This window comes from Zootoca vivipara, chromosome 6 (genome assembly GCF_965207765.1).
Source record: "Zootoca vivipara chromosome 6, rZooViv2.hap1.1, whole genome shotgun sequence".
Taxonomy (NCBI): domain Eukaryota; kingdom Metazoa; phylum Chordata; class Lepidosauria; order Squamata; family Lacertidae; genus Zootoca; species Zootoca vivipara.
Genome location: NC_142589.1, coordinates 56,393,658 through 56,407,134, shown reverse-complemented (window position 1 = coordinate 56,407,134; position 13,477 = coordinate 56,393,658). Strand labels below are relative to the sequence as shown.

Here is a 13,477-nt window from a genome sequence, read left to right as displayed (position 1 = left end):
TTTTCCTAGCTCAGGCTGGCAGCAGCTTGGGCTGTCCTCTTTTTGCTCTTCAAGATATGGCAGCCTTAGTGTTTGTAGACCTTGGTGACTTTTGTTTGGCTGGAATATAACTCTTTGTACAGTACACTCCTCACTGTTTCTTTGACCATTTCTTCCTCTGGCCCTGCCCACATGACCCCTTGGAGGTTGCAAATGAGGGAACCTTAGACTGATAAAGGTTTGTTCTTCCTGGCCTAGATGCTAAATCCAACTTAACGCCAAATTCAAACAATGCAAGGCCCTAGTTTTCCAACTTCTGAACTAGCCACCAAAATTGCAGCACTTTGAACTATTTATCAAGCATCAGTTAAAAGCATAGGAACAGAGCAGGCTGGTTTTCCCCTGGTCAGGTGGCAATCCTAAAGACAAAATAACCTGTTTGGAGGCTCATGTCCATTTCTCCCCTTAGCTCTTTTGTCCTTCCCTACTAAACCACTGAGCCTAGGGCTTGCTGATCAGAAGGTCGGCGGTTCGAATCCCTGTGACGGGGTGAGCTCCCGTTGCTTGGTCCCAGCTCCTGCCAACCTAGCAGTTCGAAAGCACGTCAAAATGCAAGTAGATAAATAGGAACCGCTACAGTGGGAAGGTAAACGGCGTTTCCATGTGCTGCTCTGGTTCACCAGAAGCGGCTTTGTCATGCTGGCCACATGACCTGGAAGCTATACGCCGGCTCCCTCGGCCAATAATGCGAGATGAGCACGCAACCCCAGAGTCGGTCACGACTGGACCTAATGGTCAGGGGTCCCTTTACCTTTACCTTTACTTCCATCTGCAGCAGCCTTTGACCCGCTGCAGGAAGGGATGGAAAGCAGAGGGAAGGGTGGTGTGGAGAAGAGGCAGGAGTGGAAGAGCACACAGCTCCTGCTTTATAAGGGCCCACTTCAAGGTTTCAGTACTGACGTGCAAAGCCCTAAATGACTTGAGACCTAAGTACAGGCATCCCCAAACTGCGACCCTCCAGATGTTTTGGCCTACAACTCCCATGATCCCTAGCTAAAAGGACCAGTGGTTGGGGAAGATGGGAATTGTAGTCCAAAACATCTGGAGGGCCAAAGTTTGGGGATGCCTGCCTAAGTACCTAAAAGAGTGCCTCCCCTCAATACCAACCATCTCATGCCCTACAAGCAACATGGGAGGCCCTGCTGGAGGTGCTGCCACTGCCCATTACAGGGCCTTCTTGGTAGCAGCTCTTTGCAGAATGCCCTTTGGTGAGGTGTCTCTCTCCATTATTGGCTTTCAGGTGGAATTTTAATGTTTCTGCTTTCCCAGACATCTTTTAGCTGAAAGACTATTTCTGGCAACCTCAAAATTTTCAGCTATGAGGGGATGTGACTGTTTTACACTTTTAACATTGTTTTTATTTTACCACTTTCATATTTGCCACCCTGGGCTCCCATGGAAGGAAGGGCGGGATGCAAATGTAATTACTAAAACAAGCCAACCAACAAATAAAAGGCAAACAGGGCGCTGTGGGTTAAACCACAGAGCCTAGGGCTTGCTGATCAGAAGGTCGGCGCTTTGAATCCCTGCGACGGAGTGAGCTCCCGTTGCTCAGTCCCAGCTCCTGCCAACCTAGCAGTTCAAAAGCATGTCAAAGTGCAAGTAGATAAATAGGTACCACTCCAGTGGAAAGGTAAATGGCGTTTCCGTGCACTGCTCTGGTTTGCCAGAACCGGCTTGGTCATGCTGGCCACATGACCCGGAAGCTGTACGCCGGCTCCCTCGGCCAATAAAGCAAGATGACCGGCGCAACCCCAGAGTCGGTCACAACTGGACCTAATGGTCAGGGGTCCCTTTACCCTTTACCTTCAACCTTAGGCTCTAAGGCTTGGGTGCCATGTTGCCTGATGCAGGGCCATCCACATGACTGCCTCACACCAAGGCAGATGTGATTCAGAAGCCAGCTGGTGTTGACTCATGACCATGCTGCCACAGACTGAGGTGTGGGCAGTTGGACAGCAAAGCAAAGCTGCTAAATTTCTCTTATAGATGCAGGAGCACAGCCTGCTTTAAAACATGGCACCCCTAGAGAGGGAATGAAGGAGGCTGGTGTAGATAAGGATAATTTTCAGAACAGAAGCAAGAGACGTTGTGTGCACCACTGAGCAAGACTATCCAGGCTCCTTTTGGCCCCCTAATTTCTGTCCTAATCAGCACTTCACACAATCACTCACAGAGTTGCCATGACAACCCTTCCTCTCCTTGTCAGCCCCCTCCCCAGTACCTTCCTTCCTCCCAGAGCAGGCTTGTGCTCTCTCTTTCACTCACTAATACTAATCTGTCTGTGCCAGCATCCTTCAGCAGGCTGTTCCCCAGGGGGAGTCTGGCATAAATCATAGCGCCAGGCCCTTATGGGAGGAGCAGACCTGGAAGAAAGGACAAAGTGGAACCAGAGATGGGCTTAGGGTGGCCATACGTCTTGCACTAAAGAGGACATTTATCTATTTGAACGTGTCCTGTTTCAAGATAAAGTACCAGAGACAGGAGAGAAGGAACCTTGAAACTGTACATCAACTGTTAGTGCATTGCCAGCAAGCACATGAGGCCCCCAGGTCACAGCCTTCCCCACTATGGGGTGGTGCACTGGATTTTCATTTAAATTGTATTGTTCCTAAATTTCCAACTATATAAATAATTTGCATATGCAAATTTTACACAAATCTGTTCTCATACGGCAATCAGTCATCCCCATCCTACAGATGTTTGGACAATGACTCCAATAATCCATGACCGCTGACTGTGCTGGCTTAGGTTGATGGAAATTGTAGCCCAAAACATCTGGAGGGTTCCAGGTTGGGGAAGGAAAGTGTTAGCCCCTGCTAATCAAAACTGACCTTAGTTCCCCTAGCTATATTGCATCACTCAAAATGTGTGATGCAGCAGCAAAAAAAGCTAAGGCTATTCTTGGCTGCATCAAGTAAGTATCGTGTTCAGATCATACCACTCTATTCTGCCTTGGTCGGACCACACCTGGAGTCCTGTGTCCATTTCTGGGTGCAACAATTTAAGAAGGATGTTGACAGTCTGGAAAGTGTGGAGAGGAGGGTGACTAAGATGACCAAGGGTCTGGAAACCAAGCCTTATGAGGAATGGTTGAGGGAGTTGGGTATGTTTAGCCTGGATAAGAGGAGACATTGAGGAGGTATCATAGCAATCTTCAAATATATAAAGGGCTGTCACATGGAAGATGGAACAAACTTGTTTTCTCCTGCTCTGGAGAGCAGGAATTCAAGTTACAAGAAAGTAGATTCCAGCTAAACATCAGGGAGAACTTTCTGGTTTTGACAGTGGAATGGACTCCCTAAGGTGAGGTTTTTAAGCAAAGGTTGGATGGCCATCTGTCTTGGATACTTTAGTTGATATTCCTGCACAACAGAGGGTTGGACTAGATGACCCTCAGGTTCCCTTCCAACTCTGCAATTCTATGATTCTTTGGTTCTAGGATACTTTCTAATGTGGCTCTTTAGTCAAGGAGCAGTACAAAACGCCCAGTATGAAAAGCCTGTTGTTCTCCATCAAATACTTAACTATTTAGAAACCCAGAGAAAAGGATTCCTTTTGTACAACAGAATAACTTATTGTGTTAATAGCAAGCATCTATGAATCTTTGCGCTAGACTGGAGAGCCCCCTCATTCCCATCTTTATACATCTCTCTCATACACGGTTACCAGACAATTTGGTTTGCAGTCACTCAAGAGGCATTTCTGGGAGAATTTAAACTCGACCATTGCAGGACGTAAGTCAACTGATTTAAAGGTCAGGAGAGAATCTGCTGGAGTCCACCACCCACACACATCCAGTACCACTGCAAACAGCATTGTGGGAGGAAGGAGCAGAACGTGGAGGCCGGCTGCTTTCTTTCTTCTGAAGCGTAAGCCTGTCATGGGAAGGAAAATGAGATGGGCCAGTGGCCTGATCTGACATGGCAGTTGACTGTGATTCATCCCCACAGAGCATGGCCTGACTACCAGCTGCTCATGAATGCACCTCCCTCCCTCCAGGAGTTGCTCACCAGCGGAAGGAATGCCAGCAGTGGGAAGCTGAACCATCCCCGGGAATGTTGGCATGCCAAGTCTCCCTAGATCAGGGGTGGGGTATCTGCAAACCTCCAAATGTTGCTGAACTACAACTCCCATCATTCTCAACTATTAGCTGTGCTAGATGGGGGTGGTAGGAGTTGGAGCCCAAGAGCATACAGGTACCCCATTCCTACATAGATCAAGAAATCAACCCCACAGATACACCCACAAACTCCAGACCATGACATGCAGGAGTAAAAAATGAGGCTTAAACACCCCAAATGCCAAGAAATCTCCAGTGAGTGTTCTGAAGAACCAAATGACACAATCAGTCCCTGGACAGGATCCCCTTCCTAGTATGATGCTCTCAGGCTCCCTCTAACTATAATAAATAATAATAATAATAATTTATTATTTATACCCCACCCATCTGGATGGGTTTCCCCAGCCACTCTAGGTGGCTTCCAACAGAAAATTGAAATAAAATAATCTATTAAACATTAAAAGCCTCCCTAAACAGGGCTGCCTTCAGAGGAGCCCTGTGGAATCACACACTGGTTTCCTGGTCCACCAGTGCTGCTGGTCCTGAGAGGGAACTGCAGCTAGATTGAGTTGCCAGTTAGAATGAAGCAAGCTGCCCAAACCTGGTGTCATCTAGGTGTCTTGGACCACAGCTCCCATCAGCCCTAACCAGCATGGGCAATGGCTAGGGATGATAGGAGTTATAGCCCAAAGTCTAGAGGGTAGACCGTACCAGAGCTAGGTGGATCAATGGTCTGACTTGGCATAAGAGAGCTATTTCCTAATGAGTCATGGAGGATAAAAGTCCTGCCACCCCCCATTCTATTTTGCTTCATGATCAGAACACAGTGTGGGCAAATCCATGGCAAGGATTAATTAACCCCATTTGCATTGACACTAATTTACAGCTGAACCTCTGTGCTTCAGAACTGAACTTTTCTGAAAATGACTTGTATGTGAACAGAGCAGGAGCAGTTCCAGATTCTGGGCTAAATCCAGAACATTGCAGCAAGTGTGGGGAACCTTTGGCCCCCCGGATGCTCCTGAATGACAAGTCCCGACATCCCTGACCACGCTTTCTGGGGCTAGTGGGAGCTGTAGTTCAGTAACATCTGGGGGATCAAAGGTTCCCCACACTTGCACTATAGTTTGTATTCGTTGCTAGGCTTACTCAGAGTAGACTCATTGAAATAAAGGAAGATGCCTAACTTAGACCCATTAATTTCAGTGGGTCTACTCAGAATAGAACTTTGTTGATTACAACTCTATATCTCAGAAGACATGCAACCCCTACTTATAAAAGTTCAGCACCATGGACAGCAAGGTAAAGTGTTACTGATTTGTAACCCCTCTCCCATTGGATGTGATTGACAGGGGAGGGGAAGGGGAAGGAAAGGCACAGATGCGTCTAGTTTTCTGCTCAACACTCAAGAGGGTAGAAACTCCAAATTGCTGCTTTCCTGTCTGGTCCAGTTCCCTGTAGGTGGGCACCTATGCCATACAAACCGCCAGCACCCTTGGCCCATACTAATCCAGCAGCTTCAGAGTATAGGAGGGTTGCAAGCACAACAGAAACTGAATTATGTCTCACTTCTTTGCCCCAGAGGCTGTGCAGCTCATCTAGAGCAGGGGACATAAGATGTAATAATACAATACTGAGCACCAAGGGACATCAGCTCAGCTCTAAGCTTCTGACCTTTTCCAGGTGGCTGCTAGGATATCGGCAAAGCCATTGGATTCAGGAGAATGCTTAATGGGCCAGAATTCTGTACTCATTCTGTAAGCAGAGATGCTTGGGCATCTTTATATACTGTATTGCCACTTGGTTCCTTATTTCCCTGAACAGCGAGGAGTTCAGGGGCATCGCTGCAGAGTTCACTTGCCTATGGATTAGGACAGTGATCTATTGACATTTTTATAACATATGTTTTAATTACAAATATTCAAGCTGGGCTTATTGGAAACAGATACTCTCCAGAAGGCAGGAAATCTGCCAGATTCCCAGGGAAGGCCACAACACCCACAGCTGCTTCTTCATCAGCCAACTCTAGACAAAAACTCTCAGTGCTATCTCTCTCTCTCCCCCACCCCCACCTCCCTCAATCTCTCTATCACTGTGATCATCTCTGCCACGTTCAAATTGTTTCTCTGTCCCCACTTCCAGGAGCTAGAAGGTGTTAGTGCTCAACCCTTGATGAGTATTGCATTCCAAAATCTGGAAAAGAGATCCCCACCTATTGTGAGATCATGCTTCTCAAAAAGTAGGCAGATGGGTTTTTCCTTTGAAAAATGGAACGTCTAGGGACCAGGTATTTCAGTGGTCCTCAACCTTGGGCCTCCAGATGTTTTTGGCCTACAACTCCCATGGTCCCTAGCTAGCAGGACCAGTGGTCAGGGATGATGGGAATTGTAGTCTCAAAACATCTGGAGGCCCAAGGTTGAGGACCACTGAGGTATTTGAAGGACTACCTCATCCTGTATAAACCTTTGGAGGCTGTGTTCTATGTCTTACCACCAAGAGATATTTGATTGTTCATGAAGCAAGTTTTAGCAAGTTCCACATTCTCTGTAGAACTGCCACCCTTTCCCCCCGCACATGCAAGGGACATAAGAATGGCACTTAAAAAAATGATTCTTAGGTGGAAAGATGAGCTTTTTTCACCAAGCTTCTGACTTATTTTAACACATACTTCTTCTTCTTAGATTTGCTTTTTATTGACATGTTTAATGTGCTCTGGTCTAGGAGGTTCTTTAGAGGCTAAAGACAATATACAGTATAAACAAAAAAATTCCTTCCAGTAGCACCTTAGAGACCAACTAAGTTTGTCATAGGTACCTATGGAATTTTATTTTATTTTTTGTTTTGACTACGTGAGACCAACACGGCTACCTACCTGTAACAAATATATAAACCAGACATGGGAAACATGTGGACTCCAACTCCCATCAGTCCCAACCAGCATGGTCGATGGTCAGGAATGATGGATCTTGTAGGAAAAAACATCTGGAGGGCCATAGGTGCCCCGTGCTTGATATAAATGGTTTGATAAGTAAATTCCCCTGCTGCACAATAATCCTTTGTGGGAAAGAGGCCTTTTCCCAGCTTGGTCCCCTCCAGCTGTCCTGGACCCCATCTCCCATCAGCCTCAGCCAGCATGGCTAGAGGCTAAAACAACTGGATGGCACCAATTTGGGAAAGTTTGATTCACACCACCAAAGGTCAACCTGGGTTGGTGTCTCTGCTCCTTGTTCCAGGTGGGCAATGAGCGCTGGAATTTGTTGTTCATCTCTAAAACTCTTCTGCATCAGCTTTTCTCCAGCTAAACTGGCAGTATTTCTTCGTCTTCAGTAGAATTTGAGAATGTTGCTTTGGGGTTCCACATTACTGAGCTATGTTCTTCACCATTTTTAACTTATTTATTTTTGCTCTTTCTTTTCTTAGCCATTCTGTGGATAATTACAACCCTTTGGATAGATCTCAGATGTGCAAGTCTTTAAAAGCTCCAAATAAACTCCTTCTTTTCAAAACACAGCTGAACCATGAAATGCCAGCAAATACCAGAACTATAGTAATGCAAAGGGGAGACTTTGAAAAACTGCCAAGATTATAATGGGCTCTTCATATTATTATTTTTCAGACTTTCCCCCAAATACCTATTTTAGGCAAATAAAAATTTCCTGAAGCTGTAATAGTTGACAAGCCCCTTTTCTTCTGAAAGAGCATTTTCCACACCCCTTCAGCAGTTCCACTTGATGGTCTCTTTTGAAAATTCATGATGCCAAATGCAGAAGGACAGGTCACAAAAGATACCGCCCATTGCCCCATGCCTTGTAGCTATTCAAAGCCTAAAGTTTCAAAATGCAATTGTATAACAAAAATGACTTGCATGCAATTGCTGAATGCATGAAAGCCTTTTTGCTTATTTGCAAAATATGCATCTCTACTGAGACATATTCCCCTCTGCTTTGATCTCCTGCTCAATTATGATGCATGTATTTTTACAACAACCCTTCTCTAAGGACTTCAGTGCCCCCTTTTTATTCTTGCAGCAGCAACTGGTAGACCACAAACTTGACATGAGCCAGCAGTGTGATGCAGCAGCTAAAAAAGCCAATGCAATCCTGGGCTGCATCAATAGGAGTATAGCATCTAGATCAGGGGTCCCCAGACTTACCGGGCTTCGGGCCGGAGAGCAGGGGAGTGTGCGCGCAGCGGGCCGGAGGGCGTGGGAGTGCGCGCCCGTGCGCATGCGCACACGGTCGGGGAAAAATCGCCAAAAATCGCTAATTGGGCCGCATCCGGCCCGGGGGCCATAGTCTGGGGACCCCTGATCTAGATCTAGGGAAGTAATAGTACCACTGTATTCTGCTCTGGTCAGACCTCACCTGGAGTACTGTGTCCAGTTCTGGGCACCACAGTTCAAGAAGGATACTGACAAGCTGGAACGTGTCCAGAAGAGGGCAACCAAAATGGTCAAAGGCCTGGAAATGATGCCTTATGAGGAACGGCTTAGGGAGCTGGGTATGTTTAGCCTGGAGAAGAGAAGGTTAAGGGGTGATATGATAGCCATGTTCAAATATATGAAAGGATGTTATATGGAGGAGGGAGAAAGATTGTTTTCTGCTGCTCCAGAGAAGCGGACACGGAGCAATGGATTCAAACTTCAAGAAAGAAGATTCCACCTAAACATTAGGAAGAACTTTCCTGACAGTAAGAGCTGTTCGGCAGTGGAATTTGCTACCAAGGAGTGTGGTGGAGTCTCCTTCTTTGGAGGTCTTTAAGCAGAGGCTTGACAGGCATATGTCAAGAATGCTTTGATGGTGTTTCCTGCTTGGCAGGGGGTTGGACTGGATGGCCCTTGTGGTCTCTTCCAACTCTATGATTCTATGACTCTATGAACTATTTAAGGTAGAATAGGCTGAGAAACAGAGTCCAAGATCATTCAGTGAGCTTCAATTTGAACAGCAGGAATTTGAACACAAGGCTTTCCAATCCAAGTTTACCCACTATACCACATTAGCTCTTCCTTCAAATCCCCCTCAAAACCCACCCATTCTGTGATGCCTTTGTTATATCTCCTCAGACTTTGGTCCAGCCAAAACAAGTTCTAGTATCTGTTTCAATTTGCACTTGTTACCTTTGCCACTCATAGGAACATAGGAAGCTTGCATATACCAACTCAGATCATTGTTCCTTCCAGGCTAGCATTACACTGATTAGCAGTGGCTCTTCAGGTTTCCTGGGACTGAACTTGCAACCTTTGACATGTAAAGCAGGCCCCTCCCCATCACATGATTTTGATTAACTTACAAGGGCACCAGACTCCTAGCCCCTTCTGCTTTATTCCTCTGTACAGATGATGGAGGAGGCACCCCTTCCCCCTTTTAATTAAGCCATTCAGGTGGTACTCAACTCAATTGGTAAGAAGAGGAGCAGCTCCCAACTTCCAGGATTCTTGCCAGTGTGAAAAAGCCATAGTAGCTGGAGCCGATGGGAGTTGTTGCACAAAACATCCAAAGAGCACCAGGTAGAGGAAGGCTGCTCTAAAGTGTTTAACTGTGGATAGATACTGTTTTATGAAATGAGAGAAGAGACTTCAGACTTGTTTTTCACTGGAACCCTGAGATCTAAAGACCAGAGCCTGGTGCAGAAGACATACATTAGAAATAATGAATTCTGAGCCCTGTAATTTGTTTTGGCTAGAAATGAATGGAACCCACAGTCCCTCTGTGCAAATATCCAGTCCTAGGATGGAGGACAGAGATTAATGTGGGAGTCTATGTAGAAGTTAGCCACTTGCTAGTTTACATTAATTGCTATTCTCCTTTATGCCTCTGGCCCCATCCACCACTGGTTTCCAGAAGCAAGTGTGGCCCTTACAATGAAAGAGACTCCCTTTTCCTAAAAAAGAGAGGAATAAACACACTGATTGCATGCAAAACAGAGTGAGACTTTCTTTGGCTTGCGAGGGTGTGGCAGGGCCTTTCTCCAAAGTCCTTTGGGGAGGCATGCTGTGAAACCTAGGGATGTCGCTCAACCACTTGGCTCATTTGGTATCCTACTGTGAACCCTTGTGTGTGATTTATATACAATGACTGGAGGGGATTTCTTCCATCCGATGTTAGAGGTTACAAGAAAAAGAGAGAGGGCAGAAGAGAAAGAGGACAGACGGGAATGGGATTTCCCCTTATTAAATGATTATAATTTGATCACTGTTCTGGCGAGAGATGGGACGAAAAGGGGCAGGTGGCTGAGCCAGCGTGAGCTGTCCATTATGTGCTAACCCTTCCTAACTCCTGAGGACAAGGCAGCAGCTTAGCAAGCATGGTGCCAGATAGCAGCAGCTGACCCTGAAGCCCGCATCCGAGCTGAAGCAAAAAAAGCATAAGCTATCTGCTGGGGAGAGCAGTGGCATGAAATTCTGCAAGGAGAAACTATTCCACAGGCAAAAGAAAGGGCAAAATGTGCATGTAAGCGAGAGAGGCGAGTTAGTTGACTCTGCAGGAGAAGATGCAAGGAGCATCATATGGATGTAGGAAGAGGCCTTAAACCAAGTCAGGCCATTTGTCTATCTATCTCTGTATTATTTATGCTGACAGCACTCTTTACTAGCTCTACCTGTGGGGTGACAGGGATTGAACCCAGGTCCTTCTGCATGCAAAGCAGATGCTCTACCACTGGTGGGGGAGGAAGTTAGATGGAACTTGGGATGCCACCTTGGAGGGCACAGGTTTGCCTCCCTGCTGGTGGTATATATATAAATAAATTAGATGCTGCAACAGCAACAGCAGCAGCAGCAACAACAACATAATCCTCCAAATCTCTTGGCACTTCTCACCACTCAGGGAATTGCCAAGCACCTAACTGTATCTCAAGAACATTTGTTGTGGTTACTTTTTTAAATCAGGAAAGAGTAGCTCCTTCTCTAGGCACAGATACCGTGTTTCTCATATTTTAAGGCATCCCTAAAAAATAAGGCATGGCAGGATTTTCAAGACCTGGCGAAATATAAGGCATACCCCGAAAATAAGACATGCTGGTACGGTATGGCAGGGCACGCCACGCCAAGTCCCGACCCAGCGGGACCCGGCAAGGGCAGCAGCGCGCGCTTTGCCAAGCCCCGACTGAGCGGGAACCAGCAAAAGCAGCAGCCTGCCGCCGGCTTGGAGCTTGGCAAAGCACGCGCTCTGTTGGAGCTCCGTGCCGGCGGCGGGCTGTGCAGGGGAGAGACATGGATCTCATAGCTGGCAAAGGGCGCGTCTCTCGCGCGTGGTTAGGGCAATTGGCAGAAAAGTACTTTGCAGCTCTTGCGCTTTTGTTCGCGAGCTGCTTTTTGGCTGTTGCTGCTGCTTTTCTTTTCTTTTTGTCGGCAAAAACAAATGTGAGGGGGGGAGGCGGGGAGAGCCCAACAAGCGGCAGAAACGCCTTCCCCTTTAAACCCGCCCTCTGCTGCTCACTCAGAGAGCTGCTCACTCACACAACGGGCTCCTCGGGTGCTGCAGGCGCCTCACCTCGCCTTCCCCGCGCGCCCAGCAGCCGCTTCTTGCGCGGGCGGCGGCTGCGCGCCCCGACGCCCCTCAGCTCCCTCAGCTCGACCTGAGCGGGGAGAGGAGAAGCAGGGCAAGATGGCGAGGATGCTCCCCGCCGCCAAGCAGTTGCTCCGAGGCTACAGGAGAAGGTGGCGAGCGCCTCAGCCCCCGGGGCTCCTCGCCGCTCCTCTGAGAAGGGAAGGCGGCGTCTTTCTCCCGGCGGACCGACTGCCTGTGAGTGGCGGACACAGCGTGCCCCCGACGCAGGTGGCGACCCCGTCGCTCGCTGCTTCCTCCTCCTTTCTTGGCTCAGGCCTGAGGAAAGAAACTTCTTAGCGCACGCGCCACCCGCTCCTTCCTCGGCAAGGCAAGGCAAGGCAGGGCGAGGCGGGCGCTTGCCCAGCTTTGGCCGTCTGTTGCTCCACAGCCTTCCTGCCTTGCTGGAACTTCGGCCGCCCGTGGGGACACGCCCGCAAGACGGCGAAGTGTAAAGTTGCAGCTGGCTGTGGATGGAAGGAAGGAGCCGCGCTCTTCCTCCTCCTCCGCCTTGGTCTCTGTCGTCTTGAGTTTCAGGCTGTAATCGTGTTTACAGGCAAAAGCAGCAGCCCGCCGCCGGCTTGGAGCTCGGCAAAGCGCACGCTCTGTTGGAGCTCCATGCCGGCGGCGGGGTGCTGCCTTTGCTGGTTCCCGCTCAGTCGGGGCTCGGCAAAAAAATAAGACACCCCCCGAAAATAAGCCATAGGCTTATTTTCTTGAGTAAAAAAAATATAAGACATGTCTTAAAATATGAGAAACACGGTACTTGTCAATTTGACATGCATATCGGCCTGTTTAACAAATGGTATCTACAGTCACTCAGTGGCTTGGCTGAGCAGCCTTCCTCAACTTGGTGCCTTCTAGATGTTTTGAACTACAATTACTAGCAGCCCCGGCTGCTAGTAACTCTCAGGTCTATGAAGGCTGATTCCAGTCTCCTTCCCCTAGTATCTCGCAACACACAAAAATCCCTGACAGCCTCCCTACCAGGATGGTTGACCTGCATCGTACTCTTGCTCCATTGGGACAGCCCCACGATAGCCACCATCTTTGCCCCCAGGCTGGATCGCCGCTTCTTATTGGATGAGAGGCTAGCTGAATCCGGGTTGCCTGCGTTACTCTTCTCAATGTTGTACATCTCTCCACTGATGCTGGAGCTCCGGACCACATTCCTGGCTGAGGAAGAACTTGTCTCCCCGTTAAGCATGGTCACCTGAGGTGATCTCAGTGGCTCCTTGCCAGCAGGGTGAAGCTGCAACAGAAGACAAAGGAGACATGAGTCAATGTCTCAACCAATGGTTTTTTTTCACTTTAAACATTATAATTACCTATTTTAAAGGCTGGGATAAGACCAAAGGCCCAAGGTTCTGGTATTATGAGAGAGGGGGAAAAACATGTCCTCATCCCCTTACTCACCTTTTTCTTAAAAAACTAAAAAGGACCAAGTGATGGCCACCCCGGCTGTCAACTTCCTCCTCCTTAGGGCTCGTCCACACTTTCGCTTGTCCTGTGTCCAGAAAGCATGGGTCCAAACCATTTTCCACTTGACACACACTTTCTAGGCATGGGTCCAAGCAGTTTCCTCCTTGCCCTACTCCTGTCCCAGGGAAAACCCACTTCCTTAGCACTAAATCAGAACAAACATCACTCCGGAGAAAACTCAATTTTCTGTTTGCTCCGATTGAGCATAAAAGAGTGGTTTTCCCCAGGGCGGGGGGGGGGAGAGCAGAGAGATGAGCGGAAGTGTGGATAAGCCCTTAGTCTCAGGTTTTCTCTGACAGAACTCAGCAGGGAAGAGGAGGAAACAAAACCAGCAATAATTGGCTCTGCC

At 47.9% G+C, this 13,477-nt stretch overlaps 1 protein-coding gene across 1 annotated transcript in view; it reads right to left on the bottom strand.

The window, feature by feature from the left end:
- The window catches only part of RIMS3 (regulating synaptic membrane exocytosis 3), a 35,092-nt gene extending 21,843 nt beyond the window's left edge, over positions 1 to 13,249 (bottom strand). The window contains exon 1 of the mRNA XM_035121201.3: positions 12,634 to 13,249. Within this exon, the coding sequence (XP_034977092.3) occupies positions 12,634 to 12,853 (220 nt within the window). The 5' untranslated portion in view covers positions 12,854 to 13,249. The remainder of the gene's footprint in view (positions 1 to 12,633) is intronic.
- Positions 13,250 to 13,477: the final 228 nt, after the last annotated feature.